The 23,271-nt window shown below is 48.0% G+C and overlaps 1 protein-coding gene across 1 annotated transcript; it reads left to right on the plus strand.

Annotated features, from left to right (window-relative positions):
* Positions 1-24: 24 nt before the first annotated feature.
* Positions 25-18,079, plus strand: GATA3 (GATA binding protein 3). Its single transcript, XM_052651044.1, has 5 exons — positions 25-265; positions 2,582-3,118; positions 8,113-8,258; positions 12,539-12,664; positions 17,299-18,079. The coding sequence occupies exons 1-5, from the start codon at positions 25-27 to the stop codon at positions 17,581-17,583; spliced, it is 1,335 nt and encodes a 444-aa protein (XP_052507004.1). The 3' UTR covers positions 17,584-18,079.
* Positions 18,080-23,271: the final 5,192 nt, after the last annotated feature.

A 23,271-nucleotide genomic window follows, 5' to 3' on the forward strand; every position in this document is an offset into this window, starting at 1 on the left:
GAGGGCGCGAGCGCAGCCGGGGCCATGGAGGTGACGGCGGACCAGCCTCGCTGGGTGAGCCATCACCATCCCGCGGTCCTCAACGGGCAGCACCCGGACACTCACCACCCGGGCCTCGGCCACTCCTACATGGACCCGGCGCAGTACCCTCTGCCCGAGGAGGTGGATGTACTTTTTAACATCGACGGTCAAGGCAACCACGTCCCGTCGTACTACGGAAACTCGGTGAGGGCCACCGTGCAGAGGTATCCTCCGACCCACCACGGTGAGTGCTCCCCGGGTGCGAGGACCACCCCTCCCCCGACCGGCTGTCCCGGCTCCCCGGGTCGGGGAGGCAGGGAGGGACCAGGGGGTGGGGAGAGCCGGCCAAAGCCCCCCACAAGTGCCGCTGCTGCTCCATTTAAAAAACTGGGGCCCGGAAATGGGCGAGGAAGGCGTCTCGATCGTCTCTAGAGTCTGTTTTTCAAAACAGTCGCAGCAGGCGCCTTTACGCGGCTGCGGCCCGGGGACCTGGCGCTCACCTGGCGGGCGCCGCGCGGCAGCCCTCTCTCCCCGCGCGGTCGCGGCTTCGGGGGCCTTGGAGGTCCGGGGCGCCTGGAGAGCCGAACCTCCGCCTCCGCCGGTCACCGCTCCCCAGGCCGGGCATCCGGCGCGGGCCAAACTTGGCTGGGGCTTAGTTCTTTCTAGGGGCTTCGCTCCCCCATTTATCCCGTGGTTCTCTCTCGGGGGCTTCTGCCGGCGTGCCTCGGTGTGTTTCTCCAGCACATTTCCAGAAGGGCCCAAGGAATGTATTTATTCCCCTCGCTGTGTTTCGGCCTTTCCCTAAAACTAGTGCATTTGGTTTTTAGGCATACCTCCTAACTCCTAGGCTCCGAGGAAGGGAATTCTGGTGCTTGACCCGGTTTTGATGGAAAGACTACCATTTTAAGTTTGAGACATTTGGGGTTTCCTAGATTCCCGCCTGCACAGAATTTTCCTGCGTCTATGCTTTTTGGTTGCCTCCCTTGCCTGCTCCCGGCAACTCTTGCCTTTCTCTCTCCTCCTGCCTGCAGCTGACCCATAGGGTCCCAAAGAAGATTTAGGATCTATCAGGGTTTCCTTCTATGAATGCGATCCCAGTATTTACTTTTTTCTTTCTCTTTTCATCTTGAGAAGTTCGGGGGAATTCTGAAATGGTAAAGAGAAACCCAGCCCTACGTAGCTGAGGGGGAAAGCTCTTAAACTTTCCATCTGTAAGTGGGTTCCCAAAGAAAAAGTAGGAGCAACATTTTAAGTGGAGGAACTGTGCATTGCTCTCCTGGAGATCTGCCCTGGTTCCCCTGCTTAGGTCGCAGGGCTGGGGCTGATGACAGAGCCCCTGTGGGAGCTGGCGTTCTCACCCTGCTGTCACCAGGCTTTAAACAATTGTTTCTGCAGAGGGGGTGCTCTTTGCCCTCGTTCTGTGCACATCAGCAGTTAAGTGGAAATGAGGTAAATGCAGCCTTAATATTATTTACTATAGGACTTCCTGCATAATGTGAAGCGTGACCCTCGGTGTTCAGAGAACTCTCCTTCCCCCTCGTCTCCCCTCCCCTTCCTCTCTCTGAAGATTTTAGTTTCAGTATTGTTCTTAATGGTTAAATAGAATGTCGAACGCTGAGACAGGTACTGGATTAAAAGATCAATAAGTGTGTGGATTTGCACTTGCCGTTTAGACTTACCCCTCTCAGAGTGTCTTTTGGTCTGAGTTAGGGCTGCCTTACCGCTCTGTATGTTAAAGAAGGACTCAGTTTACTGCGAAAGAGACACAGAAACTGGAATTTTGTGTCTCTGGGGCTCAGGTGAAAATTCTTATATTACACTGGTGGAATCACAACCTTGGGGTTGAGATGGGCCTGTTTTTTCCTCAGTAGGATTTGGGAGGTGACAAAGGCAGACAAAAGTGCCATACCAGGGTCTAGCCTTGGAAACTTTCTCCATAAGCCTGAGCAATTAATTTTCCTGCAAGTCTCATTTCAGGCCTGGTCATTTATAAGACAGCAGTGAAGTAAGGGTACATGGAAGTCACCCTAAAATGGTCCTTCCCCTCTCTTCCAAGCCTTATCCTTCCTGCTCTGGGCCTGGGCCGCTGGGTCCGTGTGTTCTTCTGGTTTTGAGCGGTCCTGCGGCCGGGCGCACCTCTTTAGGCCTCATCCTTCACAGCCCACCCTCTTATCAGGCTGCCTGGGATTAGGTCTGGGCTGGGGGCCACTGGGTCATTGAAGGAAACCAATAAATCAAGTCAGGTTCCAGAGAGGGACCTCGGGGCTGTGATTTAGAAAGTGTATCTGGAGAGGCCAAGAAAGCCAGGGCCCCTTCTTGCTCCATCGCAGCAGGTCTCGAGGGTCAGACGCAGGCCCTTGATTCCCTGGATCTGGTGGGACCTTGGTGTGGGAGACAGGGGTGAAGGGGGTGTGCTGGCCCAGGTACTGCTGGGGCCAGTCTGTGTTGAGGTTGTCCTGCTGCAGGAGAGGCAGGGGTGGAGGGCGTGAACGCCCCCGGTGCCTTTGGGGGCTGCTCTCACCTGCCTGTGTCTCTCTCTGGCCCCTTCCCTTCCCTACAGGGAGCCAGGTATGCCGGCCACCTCTGCTGCACGGATCCCTGCCCTGGCTGGATGGTGGCAAGGCCCTGGGCAGCCATCACACTGCTTCGCCCTGGAACCTCAGCCCTTTCTCCAAGACGTCCATCCACCACGGCTCCCCGGGGCCCCTGTCGGTCTACCCGCCGGCCTCATCCTCCTCCCTGTCGGCTGGGCACTCCAGCCCGCACCTCTTCACTTTCCCGCCCACCCCACCGAAGGATGTCTCCCCAGACCCATCCCTGTCCACCCCGGGCTCGGCCGGCTCGGGCCGCCAGGACGAGAAGGAGTGCATCAAGTACCAGGTGCCGCTGCCCGACAGCATGAAGCTGGAGTCGGCGCACCCCCGCAGCAGCATGGCCACCCTGGGAGGGGCGGCGGCCTCAGCCCACCACCCCATCACCACCTACCCGCCCTACGTCCCCGAGTACAGCTCTGGACTCTTCCCGCCCAGCAGCCTCCTTGGGGGCTCCCCCACCGGCTTCGGATGCAAGTCGAGGCCCAAGGCGAGATCCAGCACAGGTAGGAACCTTCTCTCCCCCAGAGACCCTTCTCCTTTGCCCCCCAGCCCCCTCCACAATCTGAAATCCCAGGCAGGGACGAGAGAGCCTGCCTTCCCAGTTCTTCCATGGGGAGAGAAGGAGGTGTGTCTTGTCTCGGTTCTGTCTTCAGAGCAGAGGGCAAGTGGGATCTGGTTGAAAAGGCCCCCTTAGAGCTGGAGAAGGAAAAAGATAAACAAAAGCAAACCCCCATCTCCTGCTTGTCCTGCGGGGGTACTGGTGGGTGCTGGCGGTAACCTTTAGTCAGTTTGCAAGCCCAAATGGAAGGTGAGGGAATAAGTCTTCAGTGTTTAATGCTAAAACGAAACCTCCTGAAACCCAAACAAAACAGGTCCCTCCTCTGACCCCCTTGGCCTCTGTGTCCTGGCTCTCTCCCTCTGCTCAGCTCAGAGGGGGTCAGGCAGTCACCGGAGGACAGCCCTTGACACAGACATGTATAAATAAAGTATGTGTATATTTTTCGTCGGGGGCGGGACCCTGGCAAAATCAGGACACATTCTCTGCGTGGCAAAGGGGGCTCGAATCCTGACTTCTGGGTAGAGAGGGGAGCTCCGCTCTGGGGAAGCAGTTCAGTGAAGATCAGAAGGGCTTGTTACCTGCAGTATCTTCGGGTACTGGGAGCCCATTACTAGGCAGGGGCAGGAAGGCGTCTGACGACCTACTCCCCGATTGATCTGAAGCCAGAGAGGTTAGGAAGGACGGAAAAAGATTCCCCAGGTGCCTGTCTCTGCTTCTTCTGCTCATCTGCTTACAGAAGAGCACCCTGCCCACCCACCCTCCCCACCCAAAATTGAGCTGCATGTGTATTCTCTTGGTGTAGAGGCTGGCATGAAAGGAAATGCAGAGCCCACACAAAATATTTTTTTATGTTTTAAAAATAAAATAATCCACTACCCATGTCGAAGTGGCTGAATCAGTCGGGGGTTCTTTGAGATGCCTTTTCACTGTATTCTTTTTTTTCCAAGATGGTTTTGGGAAGATTGGCATGTCTCCTTGGGAAATATCCATTTCAGGGTGGGTGTCTGTCCTGGTCTGTCCTGACTGGCTACCCCCCCAGCCAATCTCTCTACAGACTCTGTAGACACTGAAGTGGTGGAAATCGCTTGTCTTTTCTGGATGAGACAACCAGTCTTGAAACAGAGCTTGCAAAACCCGGGTTTAGAAAACTTCCGAGAGAGGGCTCTGGGCGCCCCAGTGACCATGAGATCAGTTTCCAGGGTTTTTTTCCAGGGTGACATTCACTCCGACTGCCTGGGCAGGACTGTCTCTATTTAGTTGATATGTTTCAGCTAATCCAATTATTTTCAGACTGCTGCACGCGACAGTTGCATTGTTTATCCCGAGCCAGGAACTTCACTAGAGCCCGGATGCGGTTAGGCTGACAGAAAAACTCAGACCTGCATGTTCAGTACATGAAAGTCGGCCGAGGGAGAGGGAGGCGGCGGGAGGAAGGGAGGACAGGCAGGAAAGCGGGGAGCGGAGGGTCCCCCGAAGCGGGGAGGGGGAGGTTGTTGATCAAGGCTGGACGGCTGCTGGCAGTAAGAGCCAAACCTGTGCAGTTTTGAGGTCAGAGTGGGCTTTTTTTTTTTTTTTTTTAAGTTCTCTTTTCTGGTAGGGCTGAAAAGTTGGGGGGAAGATCGTGGTCTCTGAGGCTGGGGTGGTGGTTTGTGTGGGGGGAGAGGACAGAGTGACTTTTCCAAATGCCTTTGGTCCTCTGCCCTCATTTCGGAGTTTGATTCCCCCCCCACCCCCACTCTGTCCTGTGCACCTCCTGCCTGTCTTTGTCACTTTCCTGGAGACTCGGGACATTGGGGAGGGGAGGGGGAGAGGGTTGTGGTTTCCCTAAACCAGAACCAGGGGCACCTATATACCTATTTTCTTTTTTTGGGTTGGGGAGAGAGGAGAGGAGCCGATTTAAATTTGGCTTTTGACTTCCTCCTCCCTATTCCTTTCTCACAGTTTGAAAAAAAAAAAAAATCCTGGGCCGCACACCTGGGCAGCGAGGGAGTTGGGACTTTTGGGAGTGTGGAGTGTGCAGAGGAAGTTTCCAGACTCCTAAGGAGGGTGGAAGGGGTGGGAATTCCTGAGAAGGGGACTCTCTTGGTTTTCGTGGTTGCTTTTCTTTTTTTTTTAATTTAACCTCTTCTTCACAATTGCCTGAAGGAGGAGCCCAGAGAAGAGAGGGTTGTCGCATTTTGGAGAGACGGTTGAGCTGTGGTTTAGAGCATCTATTGCTTTTCTAACGCCCAGGCTGTCGGGCTGGGATGTGTCTTTGCAAACAAGAGACTATAAGCCGTTTTTCTTCAGCAGGGGAGGGGGGTGCACCAATTCTTAGCTCTCCCCGGCTTCCTTCCATCGTGGGGCGTGCCACTCCCCCCTTTTTCCTCTGCAATTTCCATACCCCTTTCCATCTAACTCCAGGCTCAGGCTTATAGTCAGAGGCAGAGGGGTGTCTGAAAATGGCTGTTGAATGCTAAGAGGCCTGCGGTTGTCACCTTAGCGCGAGGTGTCTGTCTGAGCAGCGCACACCAGGCAGTGAGCCTGGAGAAAGAGAGCAGGGGGCAGTCAGGGCCTCCCTAAGGGAAACTCGTTGTTTGCTGAAGTCACAGATGAGAGGCAACAAGGAGAGAAGGGAAAAAAAAGAATAAGAGAAAACCAACGCGAGGCAATCGCGAACTTGCCGAGTGAATCAAGACAGAAAATTGCTCTAGTGTGCAGAGCCTCGCTGGAGAGGCAACCGTTGCTGGCTTTCAAAGTCCCTCAGAAAAGGAAGCTGTCATCCTCCCCGCCACCTGACAAAGGAAAGGAAATCAGACTGATGGTGTCAGGCGGGGACATCCCCGGCCCAGGTGGCCCAGGTGCCCGGGAGCGGGGCAGTCCAGCCCAAGCTGCTGGGGATGGAGGAGGCTTGGGGTCCAGGAGACACCCGCAAAGGTCTGGGGGGTGAGACAACGGGGAGCCCGAGGCCCCTGTCTCTGAAGGTGGGGGAGTAGGTGTGGGCTGGACAGTGGGCACGGCTGCCCCCAGGAGAGGCTGGGCCTGCCCTGCAGGGGGCAGAAGGGCTTGGGGGCCCCTAGCTGCCTGTGGCCGCTCCTCGCCCACTTGCCCTTCCCTCCTTCCTCTGCGCCTCCGCACCTTCAGTGGCCGCATCCCTCCGGCTTTTGACCCCAGAGCAGAGGCGTCTGCTTGTGACTCAGCCCAGAGTCTGCTGGGTGCCTTGCAAGCCCTCCTGGCCCGCTTAGGGCCATGCTCGTGTGGCTCATTGCGGGGCTGCGTGGAAGGCTGTCTGTAGACCCCGGGTTAAGAACCTTTTTGGAAGGGGGAACAAGGAAAGTGAAATCTCATAACTCCTTCACTTTTTTTTTTTTTTTTGAGAAAAGCAAAGTGGACGAAACTCCTCAGAGTACCTCCAGCTTGTAAAAGGAGGCCAGAGCCACTTTCATTTCCAAAAGTCCATTTCCTTCCCCAGAGCCCGTTTCTGGAGAAGAGCCCGGGCTCTGGGGGTGTCCATTCCCTGCCCCCTCATGCTGGGTCTGGGGCTTTCCTAAACCTGAGCAGGGCCCGGGCCCTGGGCTGGCCTTCCCTCCCCCACCCCACCCCGTCTTCCTGGTAGTTTGGGGTCAGCTGATTAATCTTTAAAAACAACTGTTAGGGACTCATCTTTCCCACCATCCCCAAGCCTCCCCACAGCACCTGGGAGATCATCTTGTTCTTGAACAGACCGGCTCTGGGAGGGCTGTGAAGCTGGTGTGCCTTCCTCAGGGGAATGAGCCCCCCAGGAGTTGGGCAAGTTCTCCCAGAAACCTTCCTTCTCTTCCTCCCCCTGCAGAAGTTCAGAAGAGCTGGCAGGCAGTTCCTACAATAGCATCTGGAGGGCTTCCCCCTGGGGGCTTCCCCTCCAAAGGTGGGCCCGGTCACTCTCCAGCCCCTAGAGTGAGCCTTGTTGCAACCTGGCCTGGCCGGTTTTTTTGTTGATTTTGTTTGTTTGTTTTTTTGGAAAAAGGGCAACTGCAGGCAGGCCTTGGTTAATGAGCCGACCCGAGGGCCTCCCTTCCCCCTCCCCAAACTGGCCCATCCTCCTGATCCACTCCTCACCTGTTAACACTTCCCTTGGTTCTGTCTCCTTCCCCCCATCTCCAGCTCCCTGGCCTTCAAGAAGCCTCTGTGTGTCTCTCCAACCCTGCAGACTGGAGTCTCGGGCTGGGAACCCGCAGAAAACCTGGGCCTTTTCTAGAAAGAGAGATGGTGGGGAAGGAGTGGGCCCTGTGGGATCTTCATCTTTTCCTTGCTAGCTAGGGACGTTCACAGTTTTATTGGAAGTAAAACCTAAAGTCCTCGCTGCTAAAAATCAGTCAGCCAATTGATCTATCTGTTCATCTGTTTATTATCTGTTTTCTCAATCTAGCCATTGATGAATCTCTCCTTTGGCCTCATCCTGATCGTCATTATTTAATCAATCTGTATAGACAGGCGTGGTGATGAGAATGGATCATCTTTGTTTTCCTCTGAGGGAAATGAAAGGGGTGTTTAGCTTTTGCCATTGTCTGGGGCTCAGGATTTTCCCAGGGAACTGTTTCAGGTTGAAATCCACCTTCCTCCTGGGCTCTGCTTCATCTTCCCCATCGAGTGGGGCCGGCCCCGGACAGGTGTCTGTTGCTTCTGATTCCTGTGTCACTTCTTGGGCCAGGAAGCTGTGTGTGTGTGTGTGTACGTGTGTGTACATGTGTGTGCCTGTGCGTACGTACATGCATGTATGTGTACATGGGAATGGTTAGGACATGAGAGGGCTGTACAGTCATTCTTTTTCAAGGGAGCTGGAGGGGAGAAAGTTCCGCAAAAGAAGAAAAAGAGAGGAAAAAAAAAAGTTGTCTATTTAGCTTTCATTCCCTAATTCTGCTGGCAGCTTTTTTGTGTGTCTGCCTTCCATAAGTGACTTATGTGTGATGTTGTTTTCAGAAGGCCGGGAGTGTGTGAACTGCGGGGCGACATCCACCCCTCTCTGGCGACGAGATGGAACTGGGCATTACCTGTGTAATGCCTGCGGGCTCTACCACAAGATGAACGGACAGAACCGGCCCCTCATCAAGCCCAAGCGAAGGCTGGTGAGTTGTCCCTGGGGCAGCCCTGACCTGACACTCTCCATTTTGTGTCTTTAATTTCCCCTCTTCAGGAAGGAGCGCTTTCTGCAGGAAATTGGCAGGACAGCTCAAAATTGTGTCAGCTGGCTTGGGGTAGCTTTCCCCTTGTCTTTGTTTTTTCTTTTTTTCAAATTAGATATACAGGAAAGTGTTCTCTCTCTCTTTCTATCGCCCCCTTCATGGTTCTTAAGTCACTTACCACGTTTTTAAGGATGCTGACTTCTGATTTATCCAATCTTAAATATCTTCGCTGATAGAATGATTGCTTTAACGGGACCGGGGTGACTGATTGGAAGTGTGTTGATAGCCGCAGCTTCACAGAGAAGGTTAGTAGGGGGGTGGAGGCTCGCAGGTGCCACCCAGAACTTGTTTCTGGAGTCATAGAAGGGGTCTCCCAGGAAGTGATGATGGTCTCAGTGTTGCCTTAGTGCCCCCGATGAGATCTCATGTGGCCAGGGCTGTAAGATGAATGGGGCCTATTAGCTGCATTGCACAAGCAGCAGCCGGTGGCCTTTGTGGAGTTTTCCTTCTCCCACGGTCTGTAGAATTGAGGAATTGCCACAGGTAAACACAGGAGAAAACTGATTTCCGTCCTGCTCCCTGGTCTCTCCTAGCGTCTAGTCTGATTTTCCCTTTGAACTCCCGCCAGCCCGGTGGCCGTTTCCTCTCTCCCCCTCTTTTTTCCCTTTCTTAAACCTCTTGACCCCTAGGAATACTTGAGAAAACCTGGCACAAGCAAGCACGTATAAGGAAAACTAGCCGGAGAGGTTCGTTTGCAAACTTGTCTTTGGAACCTCAGGCCAGATTGAATAGCAAGTGTATGTAACAGACAAATAAAAGCAGGCTTGGCAAATGATAACTCTAACCACAGTCAAGAGATCAAAATGCTTTTTGTGGTGATGACATTCACCAGGTGGAGAGGGGAGGAGGGAAATTTCCCCGTGCCGATGAATGGATGAAGTAGCATCCCTCAGATTTTAAGGTGGACCCCTCCAAATCCTCTGCATTCTTTTTAAAGAATAATTTGTTTTCCTCATCAGATTTTAGTGCAAATCAACACCTTTCACATCCTTTTCCGAAGAAGGAAAATCTTTCTAGGGATGGCCATGCCCACGTGACTTTAATTTTTGGCCATCCTAGGTCTCCAGGCTTTATTCTTTCTGATCTTTGCCCCCGTCTCCAGCTTTCTCAACCTTCCCCCGACTTGTCCTCATGCTCTTTGGTACTTTTTTTTTTTCCTTTCTCTCATGTGCAAAGCTAACTTCCTAGGAAAAAGCTGCCGGATATCTGAGCTCTGGAGATAACTCATAAACAACAACTCAGCTTCCCCAACCTAAACATCAAGATGTTTGAACGTATCAGAACAAGACGTTGTTTGAAAAAAAAAAAAAAAAAAGACTGGAGGTGTTAGTGCAGAATTAGTATGATCACACCACAAAAGAATGTTCTGAATCACTCCAAACCTGGCCTTAGGAAAAAAGAGAGAAGGGGGGAGAAAAGAAAAGAAAAAAAAGAAAGAAAACTAACAACAAAAACTTTCTTTTTAAAATAAATCATGATATCATGATAATCGAGCTCTTTTTAAAAGGTGAAAAAGAAATAGAGAGCAGTAAAGTCTCAGACCCCGTGGTTGTTTGGTTGATGAGCAAGAATGGATTTGACATTTTCTCGAGGTTTCTTCTGTCTGGGGCGGATTGCCTAGGAGGGCTAGACTTGCATTTTATATAGTTTTGTCCGCATTCATCTTTCGTAAGAAATCTCTAGAACTCTGAGTAATAATCGCTTATAATTGTAGAGTTCCTTTGCTGTCACATGTGAAGCTGTCTTTTCTTTCTTACTCATCTCTTTTGGGTGGTTTTATATTTTTAGTTCCATAGAATTCATATGCTCCAGAGAGACACTGGGGGCCCATTCAGGATATATATGCATATATTTTTAGCACTTAGATGTATTTGACTTCTGAGTATCTAGAACTTCTTTTTTTCTTTCCTATATTTCCCTGTCTCTCCTTCTGGCTCTGTCTCTCCAATTTGCAGTTTTTGCTTTGCACTGAAGACCACTCCACCCCTTGGTAGATGCATACCTAACACCAAATAAACTCAGGCCATGTGGAAATAGGAGAAAGGAAGACCCATAGAAATTTTTATTCCTAGTGGTGGAGGATTTTCATAAATCTCTAGCTTGCTTTATTAATATACTTTGTCTTCTCCTAGTGAACCAAACAGTGTGACTTTCAGAGCTTCTGTATAAGTTCACTGAAAGTCTGAGCTTGCTTAGATTCATGATACCGTCAAGACACTGCAAAGGGCTATACCACGAGCCTCGTTACTCCGAACTCTTATTTTGTTGGCTGGTGTTTTGTGCTTGAACCATCCCTTTCCAGTTGTTGGGCTGAGAAATCCAGTGCTTGAGTAGATATTAGTCTGTTATATCCAAGTATTTCTTTTAAAGTGTAGAAAACCAGTCCAGGATGATAATAATCATTGCATGGTAATGTAATTGTCAAAATCCTTAAGCATCAATTTCACAACTTCATTTTCTTCCCAAAAGTGTACAGGAACACCAGTTAAGTCTTAAACGATCATGTTTCATAAAGGCAGGTGGACAGAGGCTTGTGGAATGAGAGACAGCACTCTTGGACTGAGGTGAATTATTTTCCAAATGGGCTACTCAAAAGTAGAAACTTCTCAGTCATGAGGGAGAAGGGCTATGTTTCCATTCTAGTTCCACAGAACACAGAAACTAAGAATTACTGGGGGGAAAAAAAAAAGCAAAAAAAATTGCCATAGCTCTGCTTTTGAAACCTGTAGAAAAGGGGAGCGTCTTTGGGACAATTTAGTAGCTTTGAAAGGAAAGGAATCACCCTGGTTCATTTGGAATTGCCTCTGGGTTTTCCATATCTGGCCACTTTGAGTGTTTGGCTCAAGTTCTTGCCGGATAAAATACTGATGGAAAATCTCACCCTGATCCCTGTCATTTTGTTCCATGCTCTCATAACCATGCCAGAATTTCCTTGATCACAGATAAAGAGCAGCTAAATTCTTTCTCTTTCTCTTGCCTTTGATAATGCTTTTGAGTCCAGGGAGAGAAATAATTTTGCAGTTGAAAATTTCTTTTTATGTTACAGGGGGTAGTGAGGAGATGAGAGAGGTTACCAGGGACCCACCTTCATTTTCTTTCAAAAGTTTTTGAGCTTAAGTTTATTTTTTTTCTGAGTATGGATGCAGGGAATAGCCCCCTGATGCATTTAAGTATGTCAAAAAGTGAAAGAAATGTCTCCCTTTTAAAGGAAATGAAGGCCGTGACACAATCAAATAATTAAAATTCAGCTTGGGACTGACATCTGACCTGTGACCATTTGGCCCTGTGGAGAGCGTATAGGAAACTTTCCAGGGAGTCAGATGAATTGAAGGCAGAAGTGGGGCCCGTGCTCCTGGTGGATTGCAGAAGTCCTTGTTCTTCTTAGTTTGTTTCATTAACCGGAAACCACTTAAAGAGGATGAAGATGGCTGTCACCACGAGTTGACCGAATCTGAAAGTCTGGGCCGTGCACATTTAGGACAGCTGCAGATGGGCTGGGTCTGGCTCACTTAGGATGTTCTGGTGTGGCGCTTTCTCTGTGGCCCACCCCGTGTGTGTCAGTCACATATGCACAGACATTCTCACACTGCCTGCTCTCCTTATCATCCAGCAGTTCTTTATTTGGGATCTAGAAGGCACTTCTGATGCTTGGGTTTCCTCTTCCATGGCTGATAGTCTGTTGTGATGACCAGTATCCTTATTGAGAGCTGTTTTTCTGGGGAGTAGCTCGTCAAAAGGACCTCCTGGAGGCCTGGTGAAGAAAGCTACAGAGAGCTTGGTACCCAAACATGTCTGGTTAATTCCAAAAATTATTGCAACCCATAAAAATGAAACATCTGGTGACTTTGTAGGAGGGGGGATAGCTTGTGATTTAGAGAGGTAGGGTCAGCTTTCTGATCCTCCCAGATTCTTCACCCTGGGGGACAGCAGGCTACCTACTGACCACCGGACCATGGTCTGATATACTCCTAGGCCAGTGGGTCAGCTGTAATTTTCTTCTTGACACAGCTTTTGGGGATCTTTATTACTTTCATGTGGGCCACTTGCTAGTTTTGATTTCAGTGATAATTTTTTTCTTTTTTTTTAAGTTGGTCTCCGTGGTTCTGCAAACCCATTTAACATTTGTTTTGATTTTTATCCTCCCCTGTCTACCCCCTCCCCAGTCGGCAGCAAGAAGGGCAGGTACGTCCTGTGCAAACTGTCAAACCACAACTACGACTCTGTGGAGAAGAAATGCCAATGGAGACCCTGTCTGCAATGCCTGCGGGCTCTACTATAAGCTGCACAATGTAAGTGTCCGGGGGTCCCACCCCCCAGACAGTCTCTTTCGGTTGACGCACAGTGCAGGGCATTCCCCTCCCCTGGTTCCCTTCTTGATTTTTTTTTTTTTTTTAAATTTTATTGGCATAGAGTTGATGTGCAATGTTGTGTTAGTTTCAGGTATACTGGAAAGTGATTCAGTTATACGGATACATGCATCTGTTCTTCAGTTTCTTTACCTGTATAGGTTGTTACAGAGTATTGAGGAGTTCCCTGCGCTCTGCAGTAGGTCCTTGTTGATGATCCATCTGAATCACACAGTGAGGAGCCTCAGAAAAATCATGGCAGTAGGATCCAGTGTGGGAAAGGACTGGGCACAGCGAAGCCTTGTCAAGACTGGAGGGTTTAAAATAGATTGATCCCAACCTCTTAGTTTGTATTGGAAACAGAATGTGTGGTAGACCTCGTCTGGGTTTTTAAGGGGAAAAAAAAAAAATCTTCCCCTTAGCAAACCAAAAAGAAGTTGCCACACATATTTTGATGTTTTCTTGCATTTTAAACTTTTTGCAAAAAAAAAAAGAAAGAGTGTGCCAGAGAGTGGAAGAGAAAGGTAAATAGGATTGTGATGCACGAGGCAGGCGCTCAGGGCGATTCAGTTACTGTGGGGTAGAGAGCTTGGCATAACCTGTGCTGTGAATTTTAAACGGATTCTCTGTATAAAAGATACGAGATGAAATGGCTGAGATATTTCATCTGCTGAGTTTGTCCTCCCCGGGAGAACTCCTGCGAGGCAGCCTGCGGAGGTTATCCTTTCCAGGGAAAAGAATGCCTTTTTCCTTATAGATCATATTAGCAGAATGATAATTGCCAGTCAGTCACGTGAGTTTGGCCGTGTCAGTTTTGATCTTTCAATTTGGGGATCCTCCCATTTTGTAATATCTCTACCTTTAAAAAAAATTCAGCTATTTCTTTTTTTCCCGCTTGTACAACTCTGGCTGACAGGCTGTGACCCTAATGACACCTGATGTTTATGTTAATCCCAGAGAAAGAATTTGTTCTCTCTCTGTCTTTGTCTGTCTCTCCCTGTCTCTCTCATCTCATCCCTATGGTTCCATCTGGTTTTCCTGAGGTCTCTTGGCCAGTCTGACTGGTAGAGTCTGGGAGTGAACTGGGGACAGGCAGAGGGGTTTGCGCAGAGCCATCCTGGCAGTCAGCGAGTCTTACCCAGAGACACTTGTGAATTGTGGAGGAAGATTGGCTGGTTAGAGGTTTTGAATCGCAGGAGAACTTCCCAGGGTACTACCTTAGCAATCTAGTCCTTTGGTACCTCTTGGGAATGAGTTGATTCCTGGGGACCCTGTAATACACCTCCCTGCCAGCATGTCATCTCCGCTTGATACTCAAGGCTTGGAGCTGATGGAACGAGGGTCTTATTACAATCCATCATTTCTGTCTCTTGCATCCCTAGATTGTGGTCTGTGTACATTTATCAGTGATGAAACCCCAGGCCTGTTTTCGCTTTGGGGAATTTCCTTGCTCACTGCCACGGAGAGAAGCAGATTTGTGATTAGAATCTGGAAGGTTTGGGCCCGTAGAGTTCTTGTGCTCACCCAGTGGTCGTCAACAAAATGATTTTGGGGATGTGATGTATGGTTTGCAAAGAACTTTCCTGTTGTTTGACAACATTTGAGCCTCAAAGAGTCCCATGATGTAGACAGGGCAGAAATTATTCTGATTTTGTTTTACTTGAAAAAATGATGACTCAGAGAAACAAGGATGAGGCTGATGAATTAGAAGGGCCCGGATGGATTTCTGAATAGCGACAGACCTTCCAGGGAGATAGGAGCTCAGGACTATTGGGGACCAGGGAAGAGTGAGCTCCTTCTTATTGTAGAATACACCAGATATCTGTTCGGAGTAATGGATTGTGTGTGTGTATGTACTTCTTTCTGATTTCCACAGAAGTAAGGAATTATGAGAAATGAACCAGCTATAAATTTCTTTGACTGCTCATCCACAGTGAGATATGATCTCAGTTGTATCCAATTGAAAAGCCATCAATTTCTGAAAGATATGCTTTTCTCATTAAATCCAAGAGAAGTCAAGGGCCCTTCTTCACTGCTTACTCCCACTCTCTTCTTTTTCTTTTTAAAATATTTATTCATTTAAGTGGCTGTGTTGGGTCTTAGTTGCATCGTGGGAGATCCATCTCTCATTGCGGCTCACAGGTTTAGTCGGTTAGTTCTCCAACCAGGGCTCGAACCTGTATCCCCTGCATTGCAAGGTGGATTCTTAGCCCCTGGACGACCATGGAAGTGCCCTCACCCTGTCCTGGGCCCCAGTGTCTGGGAGATAGACGCGTGCTCATCCTCCAGAGTGGATTTTTCTGCCTTCTCTGGTTTCGTAAGAATTCACAGAAGGAGGCAGATTTGTTGTGTATTTAACAATAAGAGATGCTAATCTATGAACATTCTCATCTTGTTGTGTTTTGTTCTGCCCATCAAGATACCAGGCATGCCCTAAGTTAGTTCCTGTCTCCTTATCTAGGTGTGTAGATAACTACCTATCTCAGTATCAGTGCTGGGACTAGTTATCTGGCTTTGTGTGGCTATCTGTGTAACTAGATATTATATTTAGATACCTGGCCCTGTATGTCTAGATATCATCACAAAGAGCATGTGTCTAGGTGATATCTCGGGGGAGATTTGATGTGACAGTAGATTCCTATCGCCTCTGTAGGCTGCGTCTTTATCTTGATTATAACTTTGAGGAAGAAACCCTGAGATGTTCTCTGCCGTCACTCACTCGGCCTTCCTGTGTGAGGGGCAGACCTGGGGTCAGCACCCCAACCGACCAGCTCAGCCCCTAGAAGCCGTGCGTTCGCTGCTCCCAGAAGTGTTGTCAGCAGCCTGGCCCTCTTGACTTCTGGGTTCTCACTTCCTTCACTATCTCTTTCTAGCTTTTGGAGCAAACAGGCAGATCTTTGAGTCATGAAATCTTCCCTTCCTCCACCCTTGAGGACCCTGGAGGAGGAAGTGGTTTCTGCTCCAAGGAGTCAGGAATACTAAGACCCTGACCTTCCCGCCTTGAGTCCCTTTGCCCATTTCCCTGGAAATGGGACTGAATGTGTGGTTGGTTTGCTGTGTGGGGCAGGTGGCTGCTGTTGAGGTCAATCTGATTCTGACTCCTCGAGGGGAACGATCTTAGTTTGCTTTGTCAAGTTCCCCCACCCCCACCTTAAGCAAATATGTATTTGAAACAAAACACGTGGGGCTTATCAGGAAGAGAGTGATACCCTGAAGACGAGAGCAATAATCATGAGAGTAGGTGCTTGCCTTGGTCTTTTTCCTCAACTTCATGCTTGGTCTTTTTTTTTTTTTCTAAATCTTTTGTTTACTCTGGAATTGTATTTGTTTTTGTTTTTGTTTTTTTGCCACTTGGAGTATGGGATATTAGCTCCCTGCCCAGGGATCTAACTCTTGCCCCCTGAATTGGAAGCTCAGAATCCTAACCACTGGGCTGCCAGGGAAATCCTTCATGCCTAGGCTTTGCTTTTTAGGAGGAGAGTGCTTTCAGGCTAGCACAGGGCTTTGTACCCCCTAAGTGAATATTAAATTCTTGTGGATTGGTTGTTTTGCTGCTCATCTAGTTAGAAGTGAGTCGTCAGGACCAGGTAGAAATTGCAACTTCATCATCACAGTTGCTATGGCAGGGGCAAGAGGTTACATTTTTGCAGAGATGCATTATATTAAATTCCGACCCCAGAATGTACAAATTTCAGGGGAAGATTTTTTTTTCCCTGTGTTTAAAATGACTTAAAAAATGTTTTTATGTCTAATGGGAGGATAATTGCTTTACAGTGTTGTGTTGGTTTCTGCCATATAACACCCTGAATCAGCCATGAATATATACGTGTGTCCCCTCCCTCTTGAACCGCCCTCCCACCTTCCGTCCCAGCCCGGGGTGGCCACAGAGTGCTGGCTTGAGCTTGTTGTGTTATGCAGCAGCTTCCCACTAGCTGTCTATTTAGGGGGAGATTTTACAGCACCTCTTGTTTCAAAAGGCCGTTAGAAGAGAGGCAAGCAAAAATTACTTTGAAGCAGTCTGGGCCTCTCAAGGCAGAGAGACAAAACCCTTAAGACCGATTGCCTAGTGGTGCCAAAGTTCTAAGTCAGATTTTGGACCAGTAGACCAGATATATTTCCCTCTTGAAAATCCCTCCCTTGCCTCTCTTCTCCTGAAATCGTGTAAGGTAATTCTAGGAAGAAGACAAGTTATTAGATTTTAGTGAAGCAGAGAAATACAGCCATCTTGGGTGGCTCAAGAGTATGGTCCTTGGGGACAGAAAGTTCCCTGAGACCAACTTTCCCCCCAATGATTGGTGCAAATGAACAAAACGAATAAGTCCTGCTAGGAACATCTTACCTGGGGCCTCTTGGCTTTTGAAATTGATAGAGGCTGAGACCCTCCCATTGCAGAACCCTCACTTGCAGAATTCTGGGGTCTCTGGGAAGGAGTCAGGGGGTATGGGGAGGAAGGAGCCCCCTGAAAGCAGATCCCTGATCTGGGGTGGTCAGAGGAACCTGTGCCTGGGTGTGGAAGTCTGCCCCCTCTCAGAGCCAGCCAAAAAAAAGTAAAAAAAAAAAAATTGATCTCTGTTTAGATTAACAGACCCCTGACTATGAAGAAGGAAGGGATCCAGACCAGAAACCGAAAAATGTCTAGCAAATCCAAAAAGTGCAAAAAGGTGCACGATGCGCTGGAGGACTTCCCCAAGAGCAGCTCGTTCAACCCCGCTGCCCTCTCCAGACACATGTCTTCGCTCAGTCACATCTCGCCCTTCAGCCACTCCAGCCACATGCTGACCACGCCCACGCCGATGCACCCGCCGTCCAGCCTCTCCTTCGGACCTCACCACCCTTCCAGTATGGTCACCGCCATGGGCTAGGGTCCCTGCTCGAGCGACACTCACAGGGCTCCAGGCGAGAGTCCCTCTGGCCCCCTTCTACGTGCATTTTCGCAGGAGCAGTATCATGAAACCGAAACCCGATGGATCTGTGTGTTTTTGCAGGCATCAAGCAACCTGATGTTGTGGCCACTCGGACGACGCAGCCTACCGTGGTGTCCGTTTTCTCACTCCCCGAATCTGGATCCCATTTGTGAATAAGCCATTCAGACTCACATTCCCTATTGAACAGGGTCTCTCTAGTGCTGTGAAAAAAAAAAAAAAAAAAGTCACCGAACATTGCATATAACTTATGTTGTAAGAAATACTGTACATTGAAAGAAGACTTGATTGCCTCTCAGTTGCTGTCAGGAAGGCACGGAGGATGCCATGCCTTTGAAGGACGATGGGGGGAAAATAAAGAGTGGCGATTAAGAAGAAACTAGGTCTGATATCCAAATGGACAAACTGCCAGTTTTGTTTCCTTTTCCTGGTTACAGTCGTTTGATGCATTACAAGAAAAAAAAAAAAGGAAAAAAAAAAAGAAAAAATTTGTAGGCAAATCATTCGTTCAAAGCTGTGGGCCTCTGCGTAGGAAATTCTGTTACTCCAGGCAACGTGTTCCACTCTCAGGTTGCCCTGGAGGGTTCAACTAGACTTTCCCGGGCCTTCATGCTTTGTGAACATGTCCCTGTAATTGTTGTTTGTATGTATAATTCAAAGCACCAAAATAAGAAAAGTTGTAGATTTATTTCATCATATTATACAGACTGAATTGTTGTATAAATTTATTTCCTGCTAGTGTTAAGTACTGCTTTTTTTTTTTGTTTTTTTTTGTTTTTTTTGTTTCTGTTTTAATATTTTCTTTCTCTCTCCATTTTTGGTTGAAAAAACTGGGTGACGTTCAGTTGACCTAAGGTGGTTGTGCTCCACAGGGCTGATTTTTTTTTTCCATTTTGTTTCTCGATGATATTTATTAAATAGCTTCTAAGGGTACAAGAGCATATGTCCTTTGTCACTTCTCCCGCAGCCTGTGCTATGAGGGTAGCAGTGTATGAGCTACCTACGTGCATGTCAGCGGCTCAGGCCCGCCAGCCCTGGGTCCTGAGAGCAGCCTGGCTGAATGTTAGCGCCTGTTGTGTTCTGTGTTAGTGATCACTGCCTTTCATGCAGTCTGTTGGAATAATAATATAAAGAAATAATAAAGTTAAAATATTTAAGAAACAACCAAATAACATCGTATTAAGAGTGGTGGCCAAGCTCTTCTAGAATCTGGTAGTTCTAGGTAATCGAAGCAAAAAGAGTTTAAACAAGATAACAGAGCCCACTTGTGTTCAGCTACACACTGGGAGAGAATGCAAACCCTAGACAGGAACATCGATGTGTTTGGGAAACTGGGCATCTTGGGAGCTCGCGATGCAGCCCAGAGGAAGGCATCCCCGGGGCTGGAGGAAGTTCTGTGGTCCGCTCTGAGTTGCTCTTCCCTCCTCCTGGTCTGGCCTCAAGGAGATCTTCTCGCCAGAGAAATGGGAGGATTTCCTTGTTGAGATTCTCAGGTGGGCAGGTTGCAGCTGAGATTCCTCATGATTCTCTGCAAGATGGAAAGGAGCTGGGCTGGGTCTTGAGATTATGTCTGTTTTGCTTTTCTACTGTTGAATCACACCACAGTGAAGGGTGGATTGGAATGTTTGCGAAACATGAAATAACCGTTTTGTAACTTACACTGTATAGTTTCCTTTGACTCTGTTGACAGAATGTGTAACCCTGGCACACATTTGAAAAATCTCTGTTAATTGCCTCTCTGCTTTCTTAGCAAATATTTCAAAGCTAAAGCTCAATGTTGAAATAAAGAAGTAGAGAATTACTGACATGCACGTGAAGATCTGCCTGGCTCCTAATTCAGACATGGTTTCCGGTGACTCCTGAGGCACCCAAGGCCATGGGCCGTGGCCGTCTGTTGCCATCGTAAACTTGGGAGCAGTTGTAGCTGGAGAGTTCCAGTGTCTCAGGGTTTGCCACTTTTTCCCTCCGTTCAGATTTGAGCTGATGCCCTTTCACCTTAAGAACAGGGAGTTCAAATTCTTGACATTCTTGGGGGTGGGAGAAGGGCAGGCGGGAGTTGGGGGCACACACAGAAAATTCCCAAACTCAACAATCAAGTTACATTTTGTCTTAGGTGCTGTAGCCATAAAGGCACCTTGGATCCTATTCCTTCTTCAGAGAAACGTCATTATATCATTCAATACCTGGATTTAACATTCTAAGATATTTCTGGAAGATGATGCAGAAGATTAAAAAAAAACTATGTTCTCCAGTTTCTTGATCAGAACATTATATGTTTTCATAGTTTTTAATTATCTTGTTCTTTCTTTTCTTCACTTAAAAAAGTTGCACTAGAACAGTGACCCTGAGATGGGGTTTCCTCTAGAAAAACAGAACAAGATTGTAGATCTGAAACGCTGCTCCAGTATTCTTGAGTAAACTGTGCTCCTAATTAATTTTCCATCTCTTTCTCCCTCTCTTTTGAAATAGTTGCGCTTAGCTCATCCATGGGAATATATGGGCACGTTTGGATTATTTCTTGAAAACATTTTCATAGCCAACACAGTACAAAAAAGACAAACTGCATAGTTGTTGAAAGATTTTGCTATGTGTGAACTCTTCAAACACTGGACATACATGATGTAAACATTTTGAATGGAAGTACTTCTTTCACTGATTCAGCAGATACCTACTGAAGATCTGGGTTGAAGTCCATTTAAGAGCTATTTAAAAAAAAAAAAAGCAGTGTAGGAAATAGAGAAACCAAGGCTCCAGTGTCTCAGTCTTATGACATTTACAGGTTACTCCCCTTTGATACTACACTTGATCTTAGCCAACAAACGACGTGAGCTGTGGTGAGGTTCCTGGTTGGGCCTCGATGTTGGTCGCTAGGCACAGTCTGCCTGCTGAGAGCAGTGTCTGTTTTCTAAACCTTTGAAATTGGAATTATTTTTAGTTTAAAAATATTTTTAAAGCTAACTCCTCATCAGGGGACGTGATTTTACGATTTCTGAAGTCTAGAAACAGTTTGAAAGCAGCCAGTTCTCCCCAGGTAGAAATGGACATCAGACCCAAATTCAGGAAAACACCTGTTCCTTAAACTGAAACTCAGAAACACCAGTGCCATTCATCCCCAGCTGTGATATCTTCCTCACACTGGTGAAGCTGTCCCGTTTACCTTCCAAAGGTTTAGAAGCATCAAGACTCCACATTCTCTTGCAATCCATCCTCCGTCCTCAACCCCGAATCCATCCTGAAATCCTTGAACCATTTTTGTGATCCTTCCCAGACAAGCACACATTACTAATACCCCTTCCATTTCCAAGCTGAGCAGAGATTAAAGTCTTTTTTTTTTTAATTAAAAATTTTAAAATCACAGAAAGGTGCAAAGAAAACGTCTGCACAAGAACATTTTTGTATTAGAGTTTTATCTGGAAAGTAGAAATGTTAACCAGGATCCAGAATAGCTGAGTAATAATACACCAACCCCTTCCTGCACTTTCAGATGAAATGAGCTTCTGAAAAACATTTTCATTTTCGCTTATTCCAGCTTACTCAACCGGTGTGAACACACCCTCAGATTGGGACTCGTCTGCTCTTCTTTGCAAAAACCCAGTAAAAGGAAAACCTCAGAATTCAGAGAAATTGATCATTTGAGACGTGTGACCACCACAGTCTTAGGAGTCTGGGAACTTGGGTTTCATTCCTGGCTGTGCCACTAACGATCAGGGTGACCTGAGGCTATTTGTTTGATTTCTTTGAAGCTGGACTGTTTCTCTGCATCATTAGAAGAGATGCTAAGACTCATATGAGAAGAAAAATGCTACAATTCCATTGGATTTTTAAAATATTTTGGAGAACATCCTTTACTAGGAAAGACATCCTGACACCCGGCCCCCCACCCCCCCCCCCCCCCCAGTTAAAATCTTGAGCAGACTATCCTAAGAGCCTGCAGCAGTACCGGTTCGTAAAAGTCCAGTTGGGTTGGGAGTCATTCCATTCCCATCTGTCCTTACTACTATCTTGTGAAACACAAATTAACTTGTATTTTGTGACTGTCACCCTGGGACAGGAGTTAGCATCCCAGCCTGCAGACTCTGGGCTCTTTCTGAAATGTGTCCTGGCCCCTCTTGAGTGGAATACACAGGACTTGCTTGTCCAGCTGATGTTGGCAGCATGGTTCAGATTTCAGCCAATCCATTGTGTAAAGAAATTCTGCCTGAATAGCTTACAGCCTATTCTAGGGAGATAGCCAGCGCCTAGCCTTTCTTCTTCCTTGTGCTCTCTCTCCATCTCTCTCTCTCTTTCTCTTCGGAGAAGAGGATCAGCAGAGGAGATAGGTCAATATTCCCCTAAAGCTGCTCCTTTGGGGGTGCTCCATCCAGCTTCTGCTTTCTCTGAGCGGTTCCTCTCTCACCCTTGGCCTTCTTTGCAGGGGATCCTGGTACATTAGCCACATTGTTTGGGGTGTGTTTTGACAATCCCCTGTCATGTCTGTGCGCACAGTTTGGCGTGGGGATTTGGAGAGCAGCCCCCTCCCCCCTGGCCTCCCCCAACCCAACCCACCCCACCCGCTTGGTCTCAGGCTAAACAAAAGGCATGCAGTACGAAGCACTGGGCTGTGCTGCTGGGGCCCAACAACATCCCTTAGGCCTGCACCCACCTGGAGGGCGCCTCAGGTTCTGAACCCAGCGGCTCTGTGCCCAGTCTTGTGCAGTTTAGGGATGTGGCGTGAAGACACACAGGGCTGCTGGCTCCTGGCCCTGGCTCCTAATGCGGCATTGTCCCTAAGGGGCCCCCACTGCAGAAAGATGGTGTCAACTCCATGCCAAACCACCAGGGTGTTGTTCAGTTGCTCAGTCACGTCTGACTCTTTGTGACCCCATGGAGCGCAGACCGCCAGGCTCCTCTGTCCATAAGATTCTCCAGGCCAGAATACTGGAATGGGTTGCCATTTCCTTCTCCTGGCAGTCTTCCCAACCCAGGGATTGAAACTGCATCTTCTGCACTGACAGGTGGGTTCTTTCCCACTGAGTCAACAGGGAAGCCTAAACTACCACCCCCTTTATGGAAGCTTTCTTTTTTTTTCCTAACTACAGAATTTACCAAACTTGTAAAACACCCCTCAAATCTTTTTAATTAATTTTTAAAATTTTTTCCCCCATTTTTTTAAAAAAAAAAAATCAGAAGACACAGGATTTGGGATGCTGCTGAATGGGCCATGTGTGGTCTGGTCTTTTTAAGTTTTTTTTTTTTTTTTTTTTTGACATAGACCAATTTGAGATAGCATATCGAAAAGCAGAGACATTACTTTGCCAACAAAGATCCGTCTAGTCAAGGCTATGGTTTTTCCTGTGGTCATGTATGGATGTGAGAGTTGGACTGTGAAGAAAGCTGAGTGCCGAAGAATTGATGCTTTTGAACTGTGGTATTGGAGAAGACTCTTGAGAGTCCCTTGGACTGCAAGGAGATCCAACCAGTCCATTCTGAAGGAGATGAGCCCTGGGTGTTCTTTGGAAGGAATGATGCTAAAGCTGAAACTCCAGTACTTTGGCCACCTCATGTGAAGAGTTGACTCATTGGAAAAGACTCTGATGCTGGGAGGGATTGGGGGCAGGAGGAGAAGGGGACGACAGAGGATGAGATGGC

The sequence above is a fragment of the Budorcas taxicolor genome, chromosome 13, assembly GCF_023091745.1.
Source record: "Budorcas taxicolor isolate Tak-1 chromosome 13, Takin1.1, whole genome shotgun sequence".
NCBI classification, from domain to species: domain Eukaryota; kingdom Metazoa; phylum Chordata; class Mammalia; order Artiodactyla; family Bovidae; genus Budorcas; species Budorcas taxicolor.